The sequence below is a fragment of the Phascolarctos cinereus genome, unplaced genomic scaffold, assembly GCF_003287225.1.
Source record: "Phascolarctos cinereus isolate Bilbo 61053 unplaced genomic scaffold, phaCin_HiC Scaffold_5;HRSCAF=322, whole genome shotgun sequence".
NCBI lineage: Eukaryota > Metazoa > Chordata > Mammalia > Diprotodontia > Phascolarctidae > Phascolarctos > Phascolarctos cinereus.
This window is the reverse complement of record NW_027555958.1, coordinates 49,216,821-49,236,176: the sequence shown is the minus strand read 5'-3', so window position 1 is coordinate 49,236,176 and position 19,356 is coordinate 49,216,821. Positions and strand designations below refer to the sequence as shown.

General features: G+C 36.0%; 1 protein-coding gene across 5 annotated transcripts in view; it reads right to left on the bottom strand.

Moving 5' to 3' along the window:
• GDAP2 (ganglioside induced differentiation associated protein 2) overlaps positions 1-19,356 on the bottom strand; it is a 72,594-nt gene that overhangs the window by 25,289 nt on the left and 27,949 nt on the right. For all 5 annotated transcript variants that reach the window (XM_021002987.2, XM_021002964.2, XM_021002981.2 and 2 more), the window contains 4 exons: positions 13,110-13,186; positions 8,457-8,533; positions 6,904-7,043; positions 3,867-3,921 (listed from right to left, as the gene is read on the bottom strand). In XM_021002987.2, the coding sequence (XP_020858646.1) occupies positions 3,867-3,921; positions 6,904-7,043; positions 8,457-8,533; positions 13,110-13,186 (349 nt within the window). The remainder of the gene's footprint in view (positions 1-3,866; positions 3,922-6,903; positions 7,044-8,456; positions 8,534-13,109; positions 13,187-19,356) is intronic.

Here is a 19,356-nt window from a genome sequence, read left to right as displayed (position 1 = left end):
TCTGCTTTGGTTTTAAATAAATTAACTGCACAAATAAAAGAAGGGGGAACATTTCGCTTGTAGGAATTCTTGTGAAAAAGAACTAGAGGGTTTCGTTGACCAGAAGCATAATAAGTAAATAGTGTGATATTGCTATTAATAAAGCTAATGTAAGCATATTGTTCAGAAAATAGTAATTAATCTTCTAACTGTACTCTGAATTGGTCAGATCACAATTATTTTGTGCAATTAGGTGTTACTTCTTTAAAAGAAACAGTACAGAGATGGGATGTTAACGATCATATAGATTTTTTGATGACCTCCATTTTTACCTGCATCAAAAACAGGCTAGCTACTTGGTGACTAATTCTTCTGCCAAGGCAACTTATGAAACAAACAAAATACAAAATGGCCCTCAATCTCTTTGGTCTTTGCAGTGACTGACAGAATGGTGTAAAAGGGGACAGAAGATGCTAAGAATTACATGATTCTAGGAAGTCTATAAAAATTAACACAATGGTTATGATTTTAAACGTGTGAAACTTAGCCTGCAAAAAGTAAAAGAAGGCATATTCCTAGAGGAATCTTGACATTTTCACTACAAATAACAGACAAAAGGAAATTGGAGCTAAATGGAAGGATAGCTCAAACCTTCTCTTTAGTGGAGGAAATAAAGAAGTTGGTTTTATTGTATGTCCAAAGGCAACAAGAAATATTTTATAGGACATCTGACTATCTCTTATGAAATTGACACGTTAACAGACAAGTTACTGTTACTGATGTAGGAACCTTATATGAATCAGCTATCTGTATATACTCAGATCACTAACTTGTTAGAGCAAGGGTAAACATCAATACAAATTATAGGAATACAAATGAGAAGCTGAGGCACAAGTTAAATGAACTCTTAATACTGAAAAATGGGAAATGGGTAAAGGAGCAGACACTGATTCAAAATATAATATTTTCCAAAGAAGTTTAATTAATCAAACATCTACGCTGAGACCAAAAAAGCCGAGAAGCTGCCTTAGCTAGCAAACACTTTATCTCCTTACCAGATGGAGGGGTATGACAGCCAAGGGCAATACCAGTTTAGCATATAAGTCTGTTTATAAAATCTTAAGAATGGCTGAAGATTTTACAGTACTGCTTTATAAAATAATGAGAAACAGCAGAGGATAAAGCAAGTTTATGAAAAGCAGAATGAAAAACCCAATTAATCCAGATCATCCCAAGTGGATTTAAAGTCTGAAATTAGAAGGCTAATGAATAACTGGAAAATGAAAAAAATATTTGTCAAGACTTCTGTAACAAACTCTTTTTATTACACAAATCTGGCTTCTAACATTGCAGTTCCTGATGTGATATAGTACACAAAACAGTATAAATGGAACTAAAGAAAATAAAAATGTAGAAAAGCAATTAAATCAAGTATACATAGAAATAGTCTGCATTGATTCTTAGCTTCCTCATTTATGAGGGGGTTAGGCTAGGCTTTTTTTGGTCATGGATCCCTTTGGCAGCTTGGTAAAGCCTATAAATACCTGAGAATTTTTTTTTAAATAAAATACATAGGGATTACACAGGAAACCAATAATATTCAAATCCAGCTACCAAAAATTTTTTCTACAGGTTTATGGACATCAGGTTACAAATCCCTTGACCATTCAGCCTCTAAGATTACTTCAAGATCTAAATCTATCATATAATAAGACATCTAAAAAAGGGAGAGAACCAAAAACTTGGAGAAAATTTTTAAGGGGTGACTAGGGAAAACATTATAACTACTAACTCACATACCTATTTTCCCTACGCGGCAAAATTTTATGAGAATAATCTTTACATCTCTGAAGAGCACCCTTGAAAGTAAAAGTTTGAGAAGGGTACAAGCAGTCTTTTGCAATCACAGTCAACAGCAAACCACATCATTATAGTCATACAACTGACTGAAAAGAGTAGAGAATAAAAGGCTCCTCTGTGCTATTTGCTGAACAGTTTTAACAAGCATCTGAGCAGGCAGAACAAAATGCTGCTTTAAAGGTTCTCCTCCAAGAAAAGTGTGTCTTGTACATATGTCAAAATCATACAAGATTCCTTAAAAGATACAAAGGATAATTCTGTTTGATGATCCTTATTGATGATGTTATTAACAGGAAATTAGACATAAAACAAAGAAGGTAGAGACTGCAAAAGTCATTTACCCTCCTCATAAGAGATGTTTGGTGCAAAGTCCAAACTGAAAGGGGATGCCCTATAAACAGTGGATACTTCCGGGTGCTCCTGTTTATGGACGATGCAGTATTCAGTGCATCAAGTCCTACACCACTGCGGAATCTTCTAAAATAAGAGCCAGAATCAGGAAACACACACACACACACACACACACACACACACACACACACACACACACACACACACGTCTGAATGCAATAAATATTTCTGAAGTCCAGGGTCAGATTTTCAAAAGTATAGGTGATTATTCCAGTTTAATGGATTAAAGAAATTTAATAGCTGACATTTATAGAACCTTTAGATTTACAAAGCACTTAACATATATTACATCATTTAATTCTAATTACCTTGTGAGACAGGGGATATCATTACCCCCTTTTATAAATAAGAAACCTGAGGCTCCGAGACATTAGTGATTTCATATTTCCTGATTACCTCCCCCAAATTATTTAACTACTTTGTATAATTATTGTTATTAATAATATATTAATATATCATTAATAACACTCTATTATATAATGCACACACAGCAACAGAGAAATTATTAACATTATTTGTACTATATATGTACTATAATATCATATTATATATATATATATATATATATATATATATATACTATGAAATATAATTTGGGAGACAGGATACTATTTGTTAGATGAAGATAATAAGAAATATAAAATCATTAATATCTCTGAAACTCAGGTTTCTTTCTGTAAATATAAATACATACATTTTATGCACGCGCGCGCACACACACACACACACACACAAAGTAGTTAAATAAAATGTAATTTGGGAGAGAAGATATTTCCAAATATGTGTATATACAGATGTGTATGCATGTATATGGGTGGATAGATACATGTATGTGTAAGAGCACACATATTTTGTACCAGCACAAAAATATGATTGCTTGTGTGTGCATGTATGAATTTATGTACATACATGTACATTTACATACGTATTTCTGTGTATATGTGTGTGTGTATACACATATATGCGCATGTGCATACATGTACACACACACACACACACACACACATATATGTATATATATCTATACACGCTCACCCGTATTTCTCCACTTGGAATACAAGCTCCTTGCAAACAAGGACTATTTATTTTTAGTATTTACATCCCCACAGCACCTCGTACACTTTCTAGAACACAGGATGTACTTAACACATGCTTGTTCGTTGATCATTGACTTACTCAAGGGTTACAAGTGTCAGAGGTGGATTGAAAAGTCTTCCTGACTCCAAACTCAGCATTCTATACATCATGCCATGTTGCCTAACATATGTCCATGTCTACAGCCTTGTAATCAATCACATAAATTCTATGTGTAGTCTTGTGAATTATTTCCCACTTCGGCTTCATAATATGGAAAACATAATGTCATTACTTGATTTTCACTCACAAATAGGCAGGTATTCATATAGATGCCAATTGCTACACCATGCAATAATGAGAAATATTGTAATAGCAGGGAATCAGTACAAAAATTCATTTAAGAAGCAAAGTAAAACAAATAAAGTGCCAATCATAACAGCAATAATAATACTGAGAAATATTTCAGTGCTGAACACAGACAACATATTTAATATGTCCAATTTAATCAACTGACATATATATGTATAAATATACTCCACCTTTGACCGAAATGTTGGATGGACAAAGTAAACTGCTTTCAAGTTCCTCTTGTATCTGATTTAAAAAGAGGAAAAAAAAGTGAGTCCCATAAAAATGTTAACTATTTTCTTGAATAACTAAAGACATTTAAACACCGAAAGTAAAAAACTTTTCATAGCTCTGATTCATGTCACTGAGATTCAAGCCAAGGCTTAAAACTAATGATATGGAGAGATATTTTGAGATCTTTTCATGCTTCTTTTATAGGACAATATTAGATATAATTTCCAACTCTGTTAGTGAACCCTCCGGAGGGACAAACTATACTGTAGGACCTACTGTAAAAAAAAAAATAAACCCTGAAATATCACAGCCAAAAATGAAAACAGATTGAGAGAAAGGTGGAGGTAGAGAGGGGAAGAGGAGAAGGAAAGGAGGGAGAGAGAGAGAGATGGAGAGGACAAAAGAGAAGGACAGGGAGGAAGGGAAAGAGAAGAGAAGAGAAGAGTGAATGTGTGTGTGTGTGTGTGTGTGTGTGTGTGTGTGTGTACAGGTAGGTAGGATGGCTAGTCTCACCTTAAGGATATGGCAAGCACGTTTTGAAGCATCCCAAATTAGTATTAGTTTAGGCAATAATTATGATTAACTAATCATAGATAATAACACAATAACCATACCATTATAGTATAACATCAAACGCGACATTTTACACATTAAGAACTTAGAGACATCTAATGCCATTCTTACATCTCACAGGAGAGAATATAATGAGGTTTGAAATGACCAAGGTGCTATAGTTACTTAACAGTAGTACTAGAACTAGAATTCAGGTTCTTGACAGTTTGGGACTACCTCTTTGCCACAGCCAGACGTCTTATTTTATACTTCAGTCTAAGTGCTTGGATCAAGATCAATAATAATCAACAAACATTTATTAAGTACCTACTGTGTTCCAGGCACTCTGCTAAGAGCTGCAGATACAAAAAAAGGGCAAAAGATAGTCCCTGCCCTCAAGGAACTCACAATCTAATGGGGGCGAACAACATGCAAACAAATACATACAAACTGTATGCTGATTTACAAATAGGAAATAAAAATAGAGATTTAAAATTAAAAGAGATTTAAAATAATAAAGAACTGAAAAGGGTTAGAGAAGGCTTCCTGTAGGATTTCAGCTGGGACGTAATGGAAGTCAGGAGGACAGCTAGAGAAAATACGTGGGGCTGACAGAGTCTTGTTGGTGAAACAGCCAGGAAGCCAGTGTTACTGAGGAGTACTTGTTAGAAAGTAAGATGTAAGAAGACTGTAAAGGCAGGAGGGTACTAGGTCATAAAGGGTTTTGACTGCCAAACAGAGAATTTTGTATTTGTTCCTAGAAGCAATGGGGAGACATCTGAGTTTACTAAGTAGGGGAGTGATATGGTTAGACCAGCTATTTAGGAAAATCACTTCAGTGGTTGAGTAGAGTATGGACTGGGGTGGGGAGAAACTTGAGGCAGAAAGACCCACTAGCAGGCTAATGCAATAGTCTGTGTTAATATTAAATATTTCCATCAGTTTCACAGATGAAATTTTAGGTCTGAATCCAAGATGGAACATCAGAATTTTTAAGTTTAATATCTTTTTCTACTGACATGCATTATGTTTTCGTCAAAGTAATTTAGCTTTTTGGGGTCCACCTGTAAAATAGGTTCAAAATATTAAGAAAAGCATTTAATGTTATCTGTTCTCAGGGCATTCTTTATTACCAGATCTTATACACTCAAATGGATATATGATCTCATTGATGTGTGCATTCTTCCCAACAATGCAGATCATAGTTCATTCACGCTAACCCAGACTGTTCAGCTCTTATTCATGTCCACCAGAACACCACAGTAGATCACCATCTACTAAACAGGTCAGGGTCCTTCCTTGTCTTCTCTTAACATCGTAAAGATACCAGTGGAGCACACAGGCTGTTTATTACTTATCATCTGCAGTTGCAATGTGACCAGATCATCTTCTTTGTTTACATATCTATTTGATGATGGTTATTTTGTGGGTATGTAATGGACAGTAACTTAAACCCTTGATGTCTTGTCTTTGAAAACAGCATGAAAACCGTTATCACATTTTCAACGTGGCAGTTTTAAATGGGTCAGCCACCACAAAGAATTTTTTTTTTAGTTAGGCCACAAACACATACTATGTTTACCTTAAGTTATTTTCATCAACTATCATTTTTTTCTGCCCACCTCCAACAGATACCCTAAGGCACAGACACACCCCCTTTCCTACATGTAGAATATTCTACTTAGTGTGAATGTTGTTATGCCTAAAGAACTGTAATGGCTCTTAGAAGGCTTCTGGTCCCAGTCCCTTTCCAATGCAGGAATCCTCTCTACTACACGCCTGCTTGGTGGTCATTCGCTTCACCACTCTGAGTGGTGGAGATTTAGACATCTTCCAAAGCTGGACACCTTATTTTTTCAACAGCTCCATTGTTAAAAATTTCCTCTATAAACTGAGCTGACAATTCGTCCTCTTAAAGCTTGTTTGTACAAAGTTGTTTTCAGATTGCCTTCTCATTGTTTGTGCTCCTTGAGAGTAAGGATTGTCTTTTGCCTTTCACTGTAGCTTCAGTGCTGAACACAGTGCCTGGCACACTGTAGGCATTTAATACATACTGACTAATGCCAGACATAAACAATTAATAAAAATTATACATATGACTGTGTAATTGCAGTTTTAATTTTTAGTAAAATTTTTAAATTCTAAAAATCTTCAAATTGAGTTTATGTTGGGGAGAAGGCTTCATAATAAGGGAGGTTAATGCAGTCTATGTGAGACATTTATATATATGTATATATATGTACATCAAGCATGCTTTCTTCTTGTCATGCGGAGAAAGTAAAGGTTTTTTGAGAGTATAAAATAATATAAGAGAGAGAAGGGGAGGAGAGAGCGAGACAGAGTGAGAAAGAGAGTGCAAGACAGAGTGTGAGAGAGTGTGAGAGTGAGTGAAGGACCACCGTCCAACTACCCCACCTTCATTAAAAATAAAATGAGACTAACTTGTTATCAACAACGTCATAGAGTTTCTTCAGGAAGTCGGAGTCCAGGTGATTGTATTCACTAGTAAGTGTGTGAAAGTATACTAAGACATATTCTTTTACAGCAATGTGATCCATTACATGGATAAAATATAACAGAGCCTGAAAAAGATAGAAGGGGGAAAAAATAAAGGTTATTTTTGGAATAATCCATTTTAATGAATCACATGGACTTAAAAGCCTTGAGGTGTTACCTAATATATATATCTCCTGTCATCCAATCAGGCCAATAGGAATCAAGCTTACTTTTAAAGCTCCCCAAGGATAAAAACCATTCCAATGTTTAACAACTATCATACATACTACTACAATGTATTTCTTTTTAATCTCTTATTGGTGTTGAAATATCAATTCCACATATTTGAAAAGTTACTGGGTTTCTAACTATATTTCTCTTATCTAAGCTAAATAATTTTATTTTTGCCATTTTCCTGCAATGCATTATTTTTCTAATCCTTTATTATCTTTTAAACTTTCTACATTTCTATTACATGTCCATATGACTCTTATGTGACCAAGTACTACCTTAAAAGAACATATTAACTGGTATCAGTTCAGTTTGGGGCCAGTTTTTATTTACTATCTTTAATAACAACATTGAGTTCAATTTGAACCTACAGATGCTAAGTTGAGATTTTTAATACCAAAGAAAACTAGGATTTGAAGTCACAGAGCTAAATTAAGACAAATATTCCATCACAAATAGGATGAAATTTAAAAGAAGTATAAAGACAAAATACATAGGTACAGTATAATATGGGATGATTCACTAAAAAATGAAAAAGCAAAGGTTGGCAACTTTAGCAGTTATTGTGAATTGGATACTGATTAGTACTGTTTATGTTGGTCTTTAGGAATAAGAGAAAAGCTCAAACAACCAGCCTGGAGTGGGGAAGTTGGGCTGCTTTTAAATTCCTATTAATAGGACAGAATATTGTATACATTATAAGATACAGTCTGTATCAGCTATGTTTGTTTCTTTTTCAAAAAGGAGAATTTATTCTGGAGAGCATAAAAAATGATTATTATATAAAAATTAAATGGCATCCATAAAAATTTTTAAAGTTTCTATGAAGTTTTCAAAATATGTATTTATTTTGTTGGAGTGAATTTTTCATCTGAAATTAAAATATAAATTTAAAATGATATATTTTAGATTATTCATATATCCTGTTCCCTCTTTCATTAGTTTCAATGATCAACAATGACCATAAATCCTTAAGACAGGTAAGATCTGAATATGATAAATTTACAAACCAAAAAAAAAAAAATCTAACATAGGCTTGTTATCTCATTTCAATAGCAAAGCAGTTGTATACACACACACACACACACACGTAATATCAAAGGTCTTTCATTCAATTTTCATTACAGTATAGCATCAAATATGATATTTTACACACTAAGAACTTAGAATACTCCTCAGAGACAAACAGGTCTGCCTTACAACATAAGTACTGCAATTAATGAGCATATAATTTATGAGTATGAATATATTCTCCATCACAGCACTACCTTGTCCATATCTATTAATGTTACAGGAATGTTTCTTCCAACCACCACCATCACTGTGCGACCACAATTATCCACACCTACAAATAGGGAATATACATTAACAACAGTAACAAGCTAGTATTTCTATAGTGCTTTAAGATTTTGACATTTTATACGTGTTCACACTCATTTGATTCTTATCACAATCCCATGAGGTAGGTGCTACATGTACCTTGTTTGTATACAGTTGTTTCCGTCTTGTGCTCCCCACTAGATTTTATGCTCCTTGAGAGCTGGGTTGTCTTTTGCCTTTCTTTGACTCCCCAGCACATTTTACAGATGAGGAAACTGAGGCTGAGAGAAGTCAAGTGATTTGCCCAGTGTCACACAGCTAGTATGATCTGAGGCAAAATTTGAACTCCAGATTTCCTGACCCCCAAGTGCTACATTTCATCTACTAGGCTGAGGAGCTGCCTCAGGGGTTGATTTTTAGCTCATTACTGGTTCTAGTTTGAACCTCTTTTGCTCTGATGCATCTTTTAGAGTGTGGAGATGGTCCTGAAGGCCAGGACAGCAGGAAACATCAAGTTTGCTCAGGTCTGATCAAGCCAGAAAGGCTTTAGTGTAGACCTTATGACAGAAGCTGTGTCTATTGTCTGAGAGGCTAGACTCGCCAAGTCTTGAGATGCTCATCACCTGCTTCAACATAATGCATTTTTTGGCCACAGAAACTCACAAGGATCTTTTTCTTTTTATTGGGTGGGGTGGAGGAGCGCAGCTGTGATCCACATTTGGTAGAAGGACCACCTTAAAGTCAATGATTGTGCTCTATCAATTGTAAACTATATTTCCAGGTAGAGTTGAACAGTACATAACTCAGTGGATTCCTCTAATTACCCTCTTCCAATAATTTATATTCTTTAGACCAAAGTATTTAGGAGGCAAATTCTTTAAAGCAAAAGTCTTCAAGTCATGTCAAACATGGGATTTTTAGAACACTGAGACTGTTCTATATAATCACAGAATTTCACAGATGTAAGGGACTCCAGCAGCCATCCAATAGAATTCATTCCCAAGAAATATTTTCCTTAACATCTTTACTGTCATCCAGGCTCTGTCCAGAGATCTCCAAGGAGAAGGCACCCACTAGTTCCTGATGCAGTGATTTACAGTTTGGCATAGCTCTAATCTTTAGGAAATTTTTCCTTACCTTGACCATAAATTTCCCTTCTTACAATCTGCACCAATTTTTCTGGGCTGCTCCTTCTAAGGACAACAACTTTTCTCTTCCCCAGGCTGAACATCTTCATTTCCTTTAACCAATCCTCACACGGCATCTACCTGAAGGTCTTTATAACCTGGCTGCCCTCCTCTGAACATGCTCCAACATATCAATGTCCTAAAATGGGGGTACTCAGAAATGAAAAAACAAAACCAAACAACAACCCCCTCCCCCCAAAAAAACCCAAACCCATTCCAGATTTGGCCAGACAAGGGCAGTGCGCAGCAGAGTTTTCATCTTTACCCAGAGGTGGTTGTTCAGTCATCCAGTTGTGTTCGACTCTTCATGACTCTGTGGTCGAAAGCCAACACTGTCCATGCGGTTTTCTTGGCAAAGATACTGAAGCAGTTTACCATTTCCTTCTCCAGCTCATTTTACAGATGAGGAAACTGAGGCAAACAGTGACTTGCCGAAAGTCACACTGCTAGTAAGTGCCTAAGGCCAGATCTGAACTCAGGAAGAAGAGTCTTGCTGACTCCAGGCCTGACACTGTATCCACGGTGCCACCTAGCTGTCCTTTCAGACTTCATATTTATTACTACTAACATTGCATCTTAATAGAGTCAGCCCAAAGTTCTAGCCTGTCAATATTTTTTTTGGATCTGGACTTTATCATATAGTGCACGAATTATTCCCTTAGCTTTATGTCATCTGCAAAATTAACGAGCATGCCATGTATGCTTTTATCCAAGTAATTTACTAAAGTGTTAAATAGCACTGAAATCCTTTAGACACTCTGCTGGAGAGCTCCTTTCAAGCTGGTTATCTAGCCATTAACAGCTACTCTTTGGATTTAGGCAACTAGTTCCAAATCTATCTAACTGTATCATTTAAACTCACATCTCTCCATCTTTTCACAAGAAGAACGTGAGACTTCATCAAGGGCTTTGTGAAAACGTAGGCAAGCTACATTTACAGAAATCTCCTGACCTACCAATTTAGTGACCGAGTGACTCTGCTAAATAGGAAATAAGTTCAGTCTGCTCTAAACTGGTTTTGCTAAACTTCTGCTGGATGTTTGTGATCTAAGCTTTCTTTTCCAGATGCTCACTAACCATCTCTTTAATAGCGTGTTCTTAGAATTTTACCAGGAATCAACATTAATCTCATTGTCCTAAAGTCTGTAGACTGTTCTTTCCCCCATTCTGGAAAATCTGGACACCTCTGCCCCTTCCAGTTCTGCAGTACCTCTTCTGACGATGGCTCAGCAATCACATCTGCCAGCTTTCAGCATCCGGGATCTAATTTGTTTGGGACAGGTGCTGAACTCATAGGGGGGACCTTGGAGGCCTCTTACTATTTCCCTACTTATCTTGAGCAGTAGTTTCCTATCAGTCACTTCTTTTCTGTTCTTTCCAAATCAAGTCAATCTCCACGGCAAAGAAAACAGAAGCAAAATAAGACATAGATACCCCCCAGACCCCGCCACCATGTGCTATGAGACCAGACTCCCTGAGCAGTGGTTAAGGGTCCTTTTCCTTTTTCAAGTGTTCTTGGCTTTCCCTGCTAGCTGCTCCCCGGACTAAGTTTTAGCCACCCAAATACTACTTTTTCCGAGGATAATCCATGTTATTTTATGAAGCTACTCTGACCTGCCCCTGCTCCAATCTTCTGTACTGCGCCCTTTAAAAATCTAAAGTGGGGAAAAACAAAGCTATGATGGCTAGTGAGGTCCCTAACTGTCCACGTTGGCCTCTTTATCCTTATTCCTCTTTTGCTTCACTGGAATTCTTTCTATTATCTCTATTTTGGTCTTCTGAAAGACTCTGAATCAGACAGGGATTACAAAGATTGCAGGTTAAGATCTATAAGTGGCCTCCTGTTCAATAGGACTACTTCAATATAACATATCAGTCTAAAATTCTTATTTATGACCTATGAGAAGGTGGCACTTAAAGCAGATAATGTGATAATTATTAAATGCCGTCATCTATCATCAACGAAAACCGGTTATTAAGAAAATAAAACGAAGCAAGGAATGAAAGAATATAAATTATGAAAGATGCAAATGGACTGAACAAACAATTGAGTAAGACAGACATATGAAAATCTAAATCACAAAAGGTAGAAGGAAAGTCTCTATTGTAATGGTAAAAATGTCTAATATTTTAAAAAAAAGGAAAGGAAAAGAAGGGTCAACAGAGGCACTGTTATAAGAGAAGCATATAATAACATTTCTCAAAGGCTCTAGGGAAAACATGTTTTGAGTTTATCAATCTATTTTTTTTTAATATAGGACCTGTATTTAATTGGTATACGGAACTTCCTGTGAGGGAAACCCATCCACTAATGCTCATCTGGATATTCTCTGCAACTTCTAGAATACTTCCTGGGAGCACGGAAAGGTTCAACAACTTGGCCCAGGTCACGCATTCAGGATGTCTCATCCACAACGAAGTCAGCTAGATGCTGCAGTGGATAGAGAGCTGGGCCTGAAGTCAGAAGACCTGAGTTCAAATCTGGCCTCAGACACTCATTAGCTACATGGCCCTGGGCAAGTTACTCAATCTCTGTTTCCTCAGTTTCCTCAATTATAAAATGGGAATAACAATAGTACTCCCTTCTCAAGGTCGAGAAATCAAATGAGATCTTTGTAGTGCACTTAGCACGGTGTCTGGCACACTGCAGAAGCCATAAAAATGCAAGCTATGATGATGCCGACATCAAAGGCTGAATAAAAACCCAGATATTTCTGACTCCAAGCCTGATTCTCTCACCACTATACAATGCTACTTGTCGTATTTTAATAGTGTTTAATAGTGTTGTTTCAGGGAATAATTTTCCTTAAAAATGAGGAAGGTGACAAAAAATAAAAACTGGCCCAGGATCAGATTTAAGCACTAGAAGGGACTTTAGATATAATCTACTCCAATACCTCTTTTCTTAGAAGAAGAGCTAAGGGGGAAGAGGTCCAGTAACTTGTCCAAGGTGACAGAGCTAGTAAGTAGCAGAAGTAAGATCTGAATCTGCACCCTCTGACTTTAAATGTACTGCTCTTTTCACCATTCAACATCATTGCTAAAGACAATGGGTCTTTACTTTGTAGTATAGTTCTTATTACCTTATTATTTATTTTCATAAGAATCTGAGCATACGAGCTATAGAGACAGGAACACATTGCCAAGCCTAAATTCTACATGTCTATGAATAACAGAAGGAATGAGAGAATCAGGTGTGGTTGCTTAGGAGGAGAAATACTGGTACCACCCAGTAACAATCAGCTTGGCTAAAGTACATTTTGCAGGCCAGATCTGTTTTAGGGTCAAAATGATGCACAAAGATGAGGCATAAGGTTTAAACACTGCAGAGATAAACTGGAGGAAGACCCAAAAAAAGTTAATAATTAAATAGCATGCTGGGCTCTAAACAACCCACCATGTACCTAAACTTACCTGTCTGGTACAAGGCTTTTAAAGAAGCAATATCAGATAGATCCTCAGCTCTTGCTTGACATAGCCAGCGATTATAACTAGAGAAATAAAGGATATATTCTTGTTAGTTTGAATATACCCGATAATAGTATATGCTAAATTTATAAATGTTTCCCTCAACTAAATGCTTCTCCTTGCCCCCTGTCAAATGAAATGAGATGACATGGCTGGTAGGCAATGAAATGAGCTGAAGGGAGTGCCCATAATGATGAGCTCAAAGTCACCAAAATATTAATTGCTAATAAAAAATATTCCTCGCGGGGCCGCTAGGTGGCGCAGTGGATAGAGCATCAGCCCTGGAGTCAGGAGGACCCGAGTTCAAATCTGACCTCACACACATAACACTCACTAGCTGTGTGACTCTAGGCAAGTCACTTAACCCTAATTGCCTCACCAAAAAAAAAAATACTCCTTGGGAAAAACCAAAACTCTGATGTTTTACTGAAGTGATTATGAGATTGGAGTATCAGAGTACAAAGAGATCTGATATATCATATGTTCAACACTCTCATCGGTGACTTGTCTCAAGTCACAAAGGTTAAAATTCCAATCCAGGTCCTCTGACTATTTTAAATACAACATTCTCCTCACTCTACCAAAAGTAAACATTCTACATAATAGAGAAAAGCTAGAGGGCTTTCCAATAAGATCAGGGAAACACAAGGAAACCCTAATTAGTACAAATGCTATTTAACATAGAGTTAGAAATGCTAGCTATAGCAATGAGACAATAAAAAGAAATTGAGGGGATAAGCAGAAGCAAAGAGAAAACAAAATTATCACTTTCTTCAGGTAAAATGATAGCGTACTACTTAGAGACCACTGAGAATTAATGAAAACATCAACTAAAACATTAATTGAAATGATAACCAGTAAAGTTGTGGGATATAAGATAAATCCACACCAATTATTAGCTTTCTTATATTATAATCAAGAAAAGCCAGAAAAAGAACAAAAAAAAATCCCATTCAAAATAAATGCAGAAGCTTTAAAATACTTGGGAGTGTATTTTCCCAGATTCAAATGGGGATTATGAGAATTTAACTATATGAAACACTATTTGCAGAAATAAAGACAGACTTAAATAACTGGAGAAATAGTAATTGTTCAAGATTATGTTGAGCCTCTATACATACATGGATGTGTATGCATGGATAGGCACGTGTGTGTATATACATACATATACAATACATATATGTGCACATACACATACACACGTATGTATATATGCATATAAGCATGTATGTGTATTGAGGGATTTAATTTGAGGTTTTGAAAAAAATTGCTTAATGGAGAATAGAGGGAAGGACAATTTTTTTTAAGTAAACTGGAAAAAAAAAAGGGAGGGGAGGAGGGCAATGAAGAGAGATGTAGTCCAGGTACAAGTTGGCTATAACACATCACCAATAATAAAGTAAAAAATACCATATAGGAAATGTCTGATTAGAAAATGACATAGACAAACCAAGTGATAGACAATTCAAGTGCTACAGTGGTAATCATATAATGTCAAAAGACCTAGGAGAAGACTGGTTAGATAAATCCTCTTTGGAAGATTAATGGGAGAACGTGGACAAAAGTCAAATGAGATGAGATGGCATGGCTGGTAGGCAATGAAATGAGCTGAGGGAAGTACCCACAATGATGAGCTCACAGTCACTAAAATATTAATCCACAAAGACTCTACTACTTGGCTAGAAAAATTTATTGAATTTTAGCTAATATCTTCCCACATACAATGTCAATTATACTACACTGGACACTATTCACATAGAGACAGTAATTAGCGAAGAACTTTAAAAGTAGATATTTAAATAAGCAGTTTTGAACAACATTTCTTAGTGTGGTAGAAGCAGTGATATTACTAATACTAGTGCAACCCATTTCTTCCAGCTGCTAGATCCAACTGCTATAAGGCCACTAACAGAAAGTGAGAAATTAAAAGGTACAGCAACAAAACGATTTTAAAATAAGCTGAGTGCTAGGCTAAATGGCCTAGGGACAAACTCTGGCTAAAGGATCATTTCTTTGGCATGTTTCTAGTCTCTAAAGTGACAAACGATATAAACCAGAGCTATCAGGCTCTTGAAACTGCCAAGAAGTATCAACGGAGGGGAAAAATGATGACACAGAATACATTTCAGCTGAGAGTCTAAAAATCCTATTATCAAGAAAAATGATTCCTGCTTTGCTGATAGAAAAATTAAATGCTGGGAAGTAACTATATTTTGCCCCAAATCATGCACTTAATCAGCATTACAAATGGATAAAATCTCTAGGAACTTAGATTTATTCACTTTGAATTTATAGATAACATGCCTAATTTCTTCAGCTGTGAAAAAGAAATGATGCTTAGTAAAGTCTTGTGGAGCAATACATACGATACATTACAATGTGTGATTTATGATGCAGTGAATTTAAATGTCATTAAGTTTAAAAGGAGTGAAACAAACCTACCACTACTAGTATTTGACAAAAGGATTATTTGTTGTATGGCCCAATCAAGTCCTGTTTATGATAAAATACACTCATTTCTTCTAAGAATATCACTAACTGAAGATCCTTGTACTTTAGAGATGGGGGAAAAATTACATTTTAGGAAGTTAAAAAATGTTTGGGATAATCTACTCAGATATGGTCAACATCTCGTCACTATTCAAACCAGTCATTTATTAAACACCTATTACAGCTGTGTTTTGATTAGCATGAAGCACTATTTGAAGCTATAATTATGTAAAATATGGTTACTGGTTCCAGGCCAATGGTAATATAAAACGTGGATTCACATATTTTAGAAGATTCCCTATTTGCCCTAAATGGGACCCAGCTGTAGATGCTAGGCAAGAGGTACCTGGACCTTGGTGGACAGAAAGGCAGGCTTAAAAGTGAGGAGGATCTAGATTCACGAGATATCTTTGACACATACTGGTTGTGTCATCCTGGGCAAGTCACTTAACTCCACTGGGCTCCAGGCAAAGTAAATACCAATTTATACTGATAAAAAGGAGTGTTCTCACTGGGAATTCTTAACATCAATGACATTTTTAAGCCGGTTTTCTTTAAACAGGCAAAGTACAATGCTCATTAAGAGAAATTATGGTCTCTCTTTAGCAACTGTGTGATACGGCACATAGTAGGTACTTCGATGCTTGCTTGACTGTAGGATTTAGAACTAGCAGGCACATAAAGGGTCATCTAGTTCAGCCTTTTCATTTCACAGACGATCAAGCTGAAACGCAGACATCTCTTACTTCAATGCCAGGCACGGTGCTAAGCAGTGGAGCTAGAAAGCAAAAAAATAGTCTGTGCTCTCAAGAAGCTCCCAGTGTAATGGGGGAGACAAATGCAAACAACTATGTATAAACAAAATAATACACAGAACAAACCGGAGATAATCTTGGGAAGAAGGCACTGAGATTGAGGAGGGCTGCAAAAGGATACTTGCATAAGGCGAGATTTGAGCTGGGAACCCAGGAGACAGGGATGAGGAGGGAGAGAATTCAAGGAGGAGTGGACAGTTAGTTATGCACTCAAACTAGCACATAAAAATACTACGTATGAAGAGATTTATAATACAGACATCCTGTAATCTCAAAACTTGGAAATAAGAAAAACACACAAGCAGAAGACCAGATATTCACTTTAACTATCAACTTTTTAAGTTGAAGATGGGGGAGGGGGAGTGGCGGGGACAGTCAGCTATTCACTCAAATTAGTACATAAAAATAATAAACGTCAAGAGATTTATAATATAGGCATTCTGTAATCCCAAAACTTTGAAACAGGAAAAACAAATAAACAGAAGACCAGAAATTCAATTTAACTATTAACTTTTAAGCTGAAGACGGTAACAAGTTTTCCTATTTTTGAGGCCTTCAAAGAACCCAAGAATATGGTGGCAGCATCACATGAAGCTATTTACTAGCGCCATCTAGAGGCTTTTAATGTTTCTGTATGATTAAAGCGGACTAAAAAAACAAACACCAAAGTGAAGATGGAATTAAGGATTTTTATATAAACAGATACATTTAGTAAAATATGAATATGCTGCTGACTAGAAAGTCTATTGAACCTAATAGAAGATGGACAAATGGCTGCTTATGTACAAATTTACGTCAATTAATGCTGCATGTAACAGTGAAACAAATCAGTAAAGTAGAATTCATATTGTGAAAGCAAGTACTTTGCTGGGTACACAAACAGAACTGTATCATAGTGTATTTTTCCATTTGCATCATGATGTTATGAAAGTTGGAAAACTGGGAAGATTTAGAAATATAAAAAATGGCTAGAGTCAAAAAGTAGTATCTATATTGATCATATCATACAGAGACGAGAAAGTTGAGAGTTCACTCAACTGTCTTTAAAAGTATATGAAATTTGTGACATGGTAAAAGGCAGTAACATTTACTTACGGCAATTATTTTAAACTATAATACAACCAATGTTCCCTGTGATGGGAAGAGGGGAAAGCCTACATAGTTTTTCTATTCTAAGATTATCTCGGAAAACTAATATAAATAATCTGCTAATAATAGTACTCTCTGTTGAGTAACACAGTAACTTAGACACATATTTAGGGTAAGATATTTATATGAAATATGTTGAGTATAATCCTACTCTGATATTGTTTGATGACTATAAAAAAGAAATCTGATTTGATAGAGCCACACACCATCGGTTTTCCTTTCCAACCAGTTTTCTCCCATATATAACAGATAACCTTGTTCAACAACTCGTCTAATTGTTGATATCGGGTGAATCATAAAACAGGGACATATATTTTCACCAATATTATGTCAAGATTACATGGAAGAGGGATTCCTTGCAGATGGTGATTCTATGATTCTCTTTATGGATGACAGTTGTATTGGCTGCATTAAGCCCTAGAATAATGCAGAGGCTGATGGATGAAATTGAAAATCATTCAAGAGAGTATGGCTTGTCATAGAAAAAGCCAAGAAAGGACAGCTAGGTGGCACAGTGGATAGAGCACCAGCCCTGAAGTCATGAGCACCTGAGTTCAAATCCAGCCTCAGACCAAGCACTTGACACTTAGTAGCGGTGTGACCCCAGGCAAGTTCACTTAACCCCAACTGCCTTTAAAAAAAAAAAGAAAGAAAAAGAAAAAGCCAAGAAGATGAAGACAGCCTATTATTCAGAGTGTGACATGCAGTTGTACGGACAACCTATAGAGTTTGTCCATAATTATATCTGCTTGGGCAGATACTGAAAAAATGGATGAGTCAGAAACAAAATTAAAGAGGAGGAGGAGGGAGGGCTGGATCACCTTTAGAAAATGTTAATGAACCCAAACTATATTTTAATATTAATATTCTATCAGTATTGTACAACTATGAGATACTGCACATTAGAGTCTACAATCTATCAATAAGCATGTATTAAGAATTTACTATGCTCTAAGTATTGTTAGGCAATGAGGATACAGATACAAAAAAGGAACACTACTTAATCTCAAGGAGCTTACCCTCATTGCTAATGAGGGACACAGCAAGTATATATGTGTGTATTTTTATTTATATATATATATTATATATATATATTATATATATATATATATAATATATATATATATATATATACATGCAGAATATGAAGAAGATAAATACAAATATATATGAAACATAAATATAGAGTAGTTGGAAGAGAGGGTACTAGGAGCTGGGGGCATCAGAAAAAACTTTATGGAATAGGCTGAGTATGTGAAATTTATATATGACTCATGGCTGAGTCTTAAAGAGAAAGGGATTCTATGAGGAAAGAGCATGATAGACATGAGATACAGCTATTGTAAAGTCATAGAGAAGGAGACTAAGTGTTCTGTGTGAAGAAAAGGAACAAATAGAAGGCCGGGTTGGCTCTACTGTGGAGCATAAGAAGGGAGTAATGTCTAACGAAACTACAAGGATAGCCTGGGACTAGGTTGTAAAAGGCAGTAAAAGTGAAACAGAGAAATTTATATTTTATCCAATAGGCAACAGGAAGCTACTGGAGCTGACTAAGTAGAGGAGTGTCATGGTTTTAATTACATTTAAGGAAAATCACTTTGGTAGCAGTGTGGGGGTTGGACTGGAATGGGAAATGTTGAACTTACTTGAGTAGGCCATAATATACTACAAATGAAGAAAGAGATGCAGAGTGAAGAAGTCATCAAAGAAACAAGTGAAAAAAGATAACCTTGTTATAT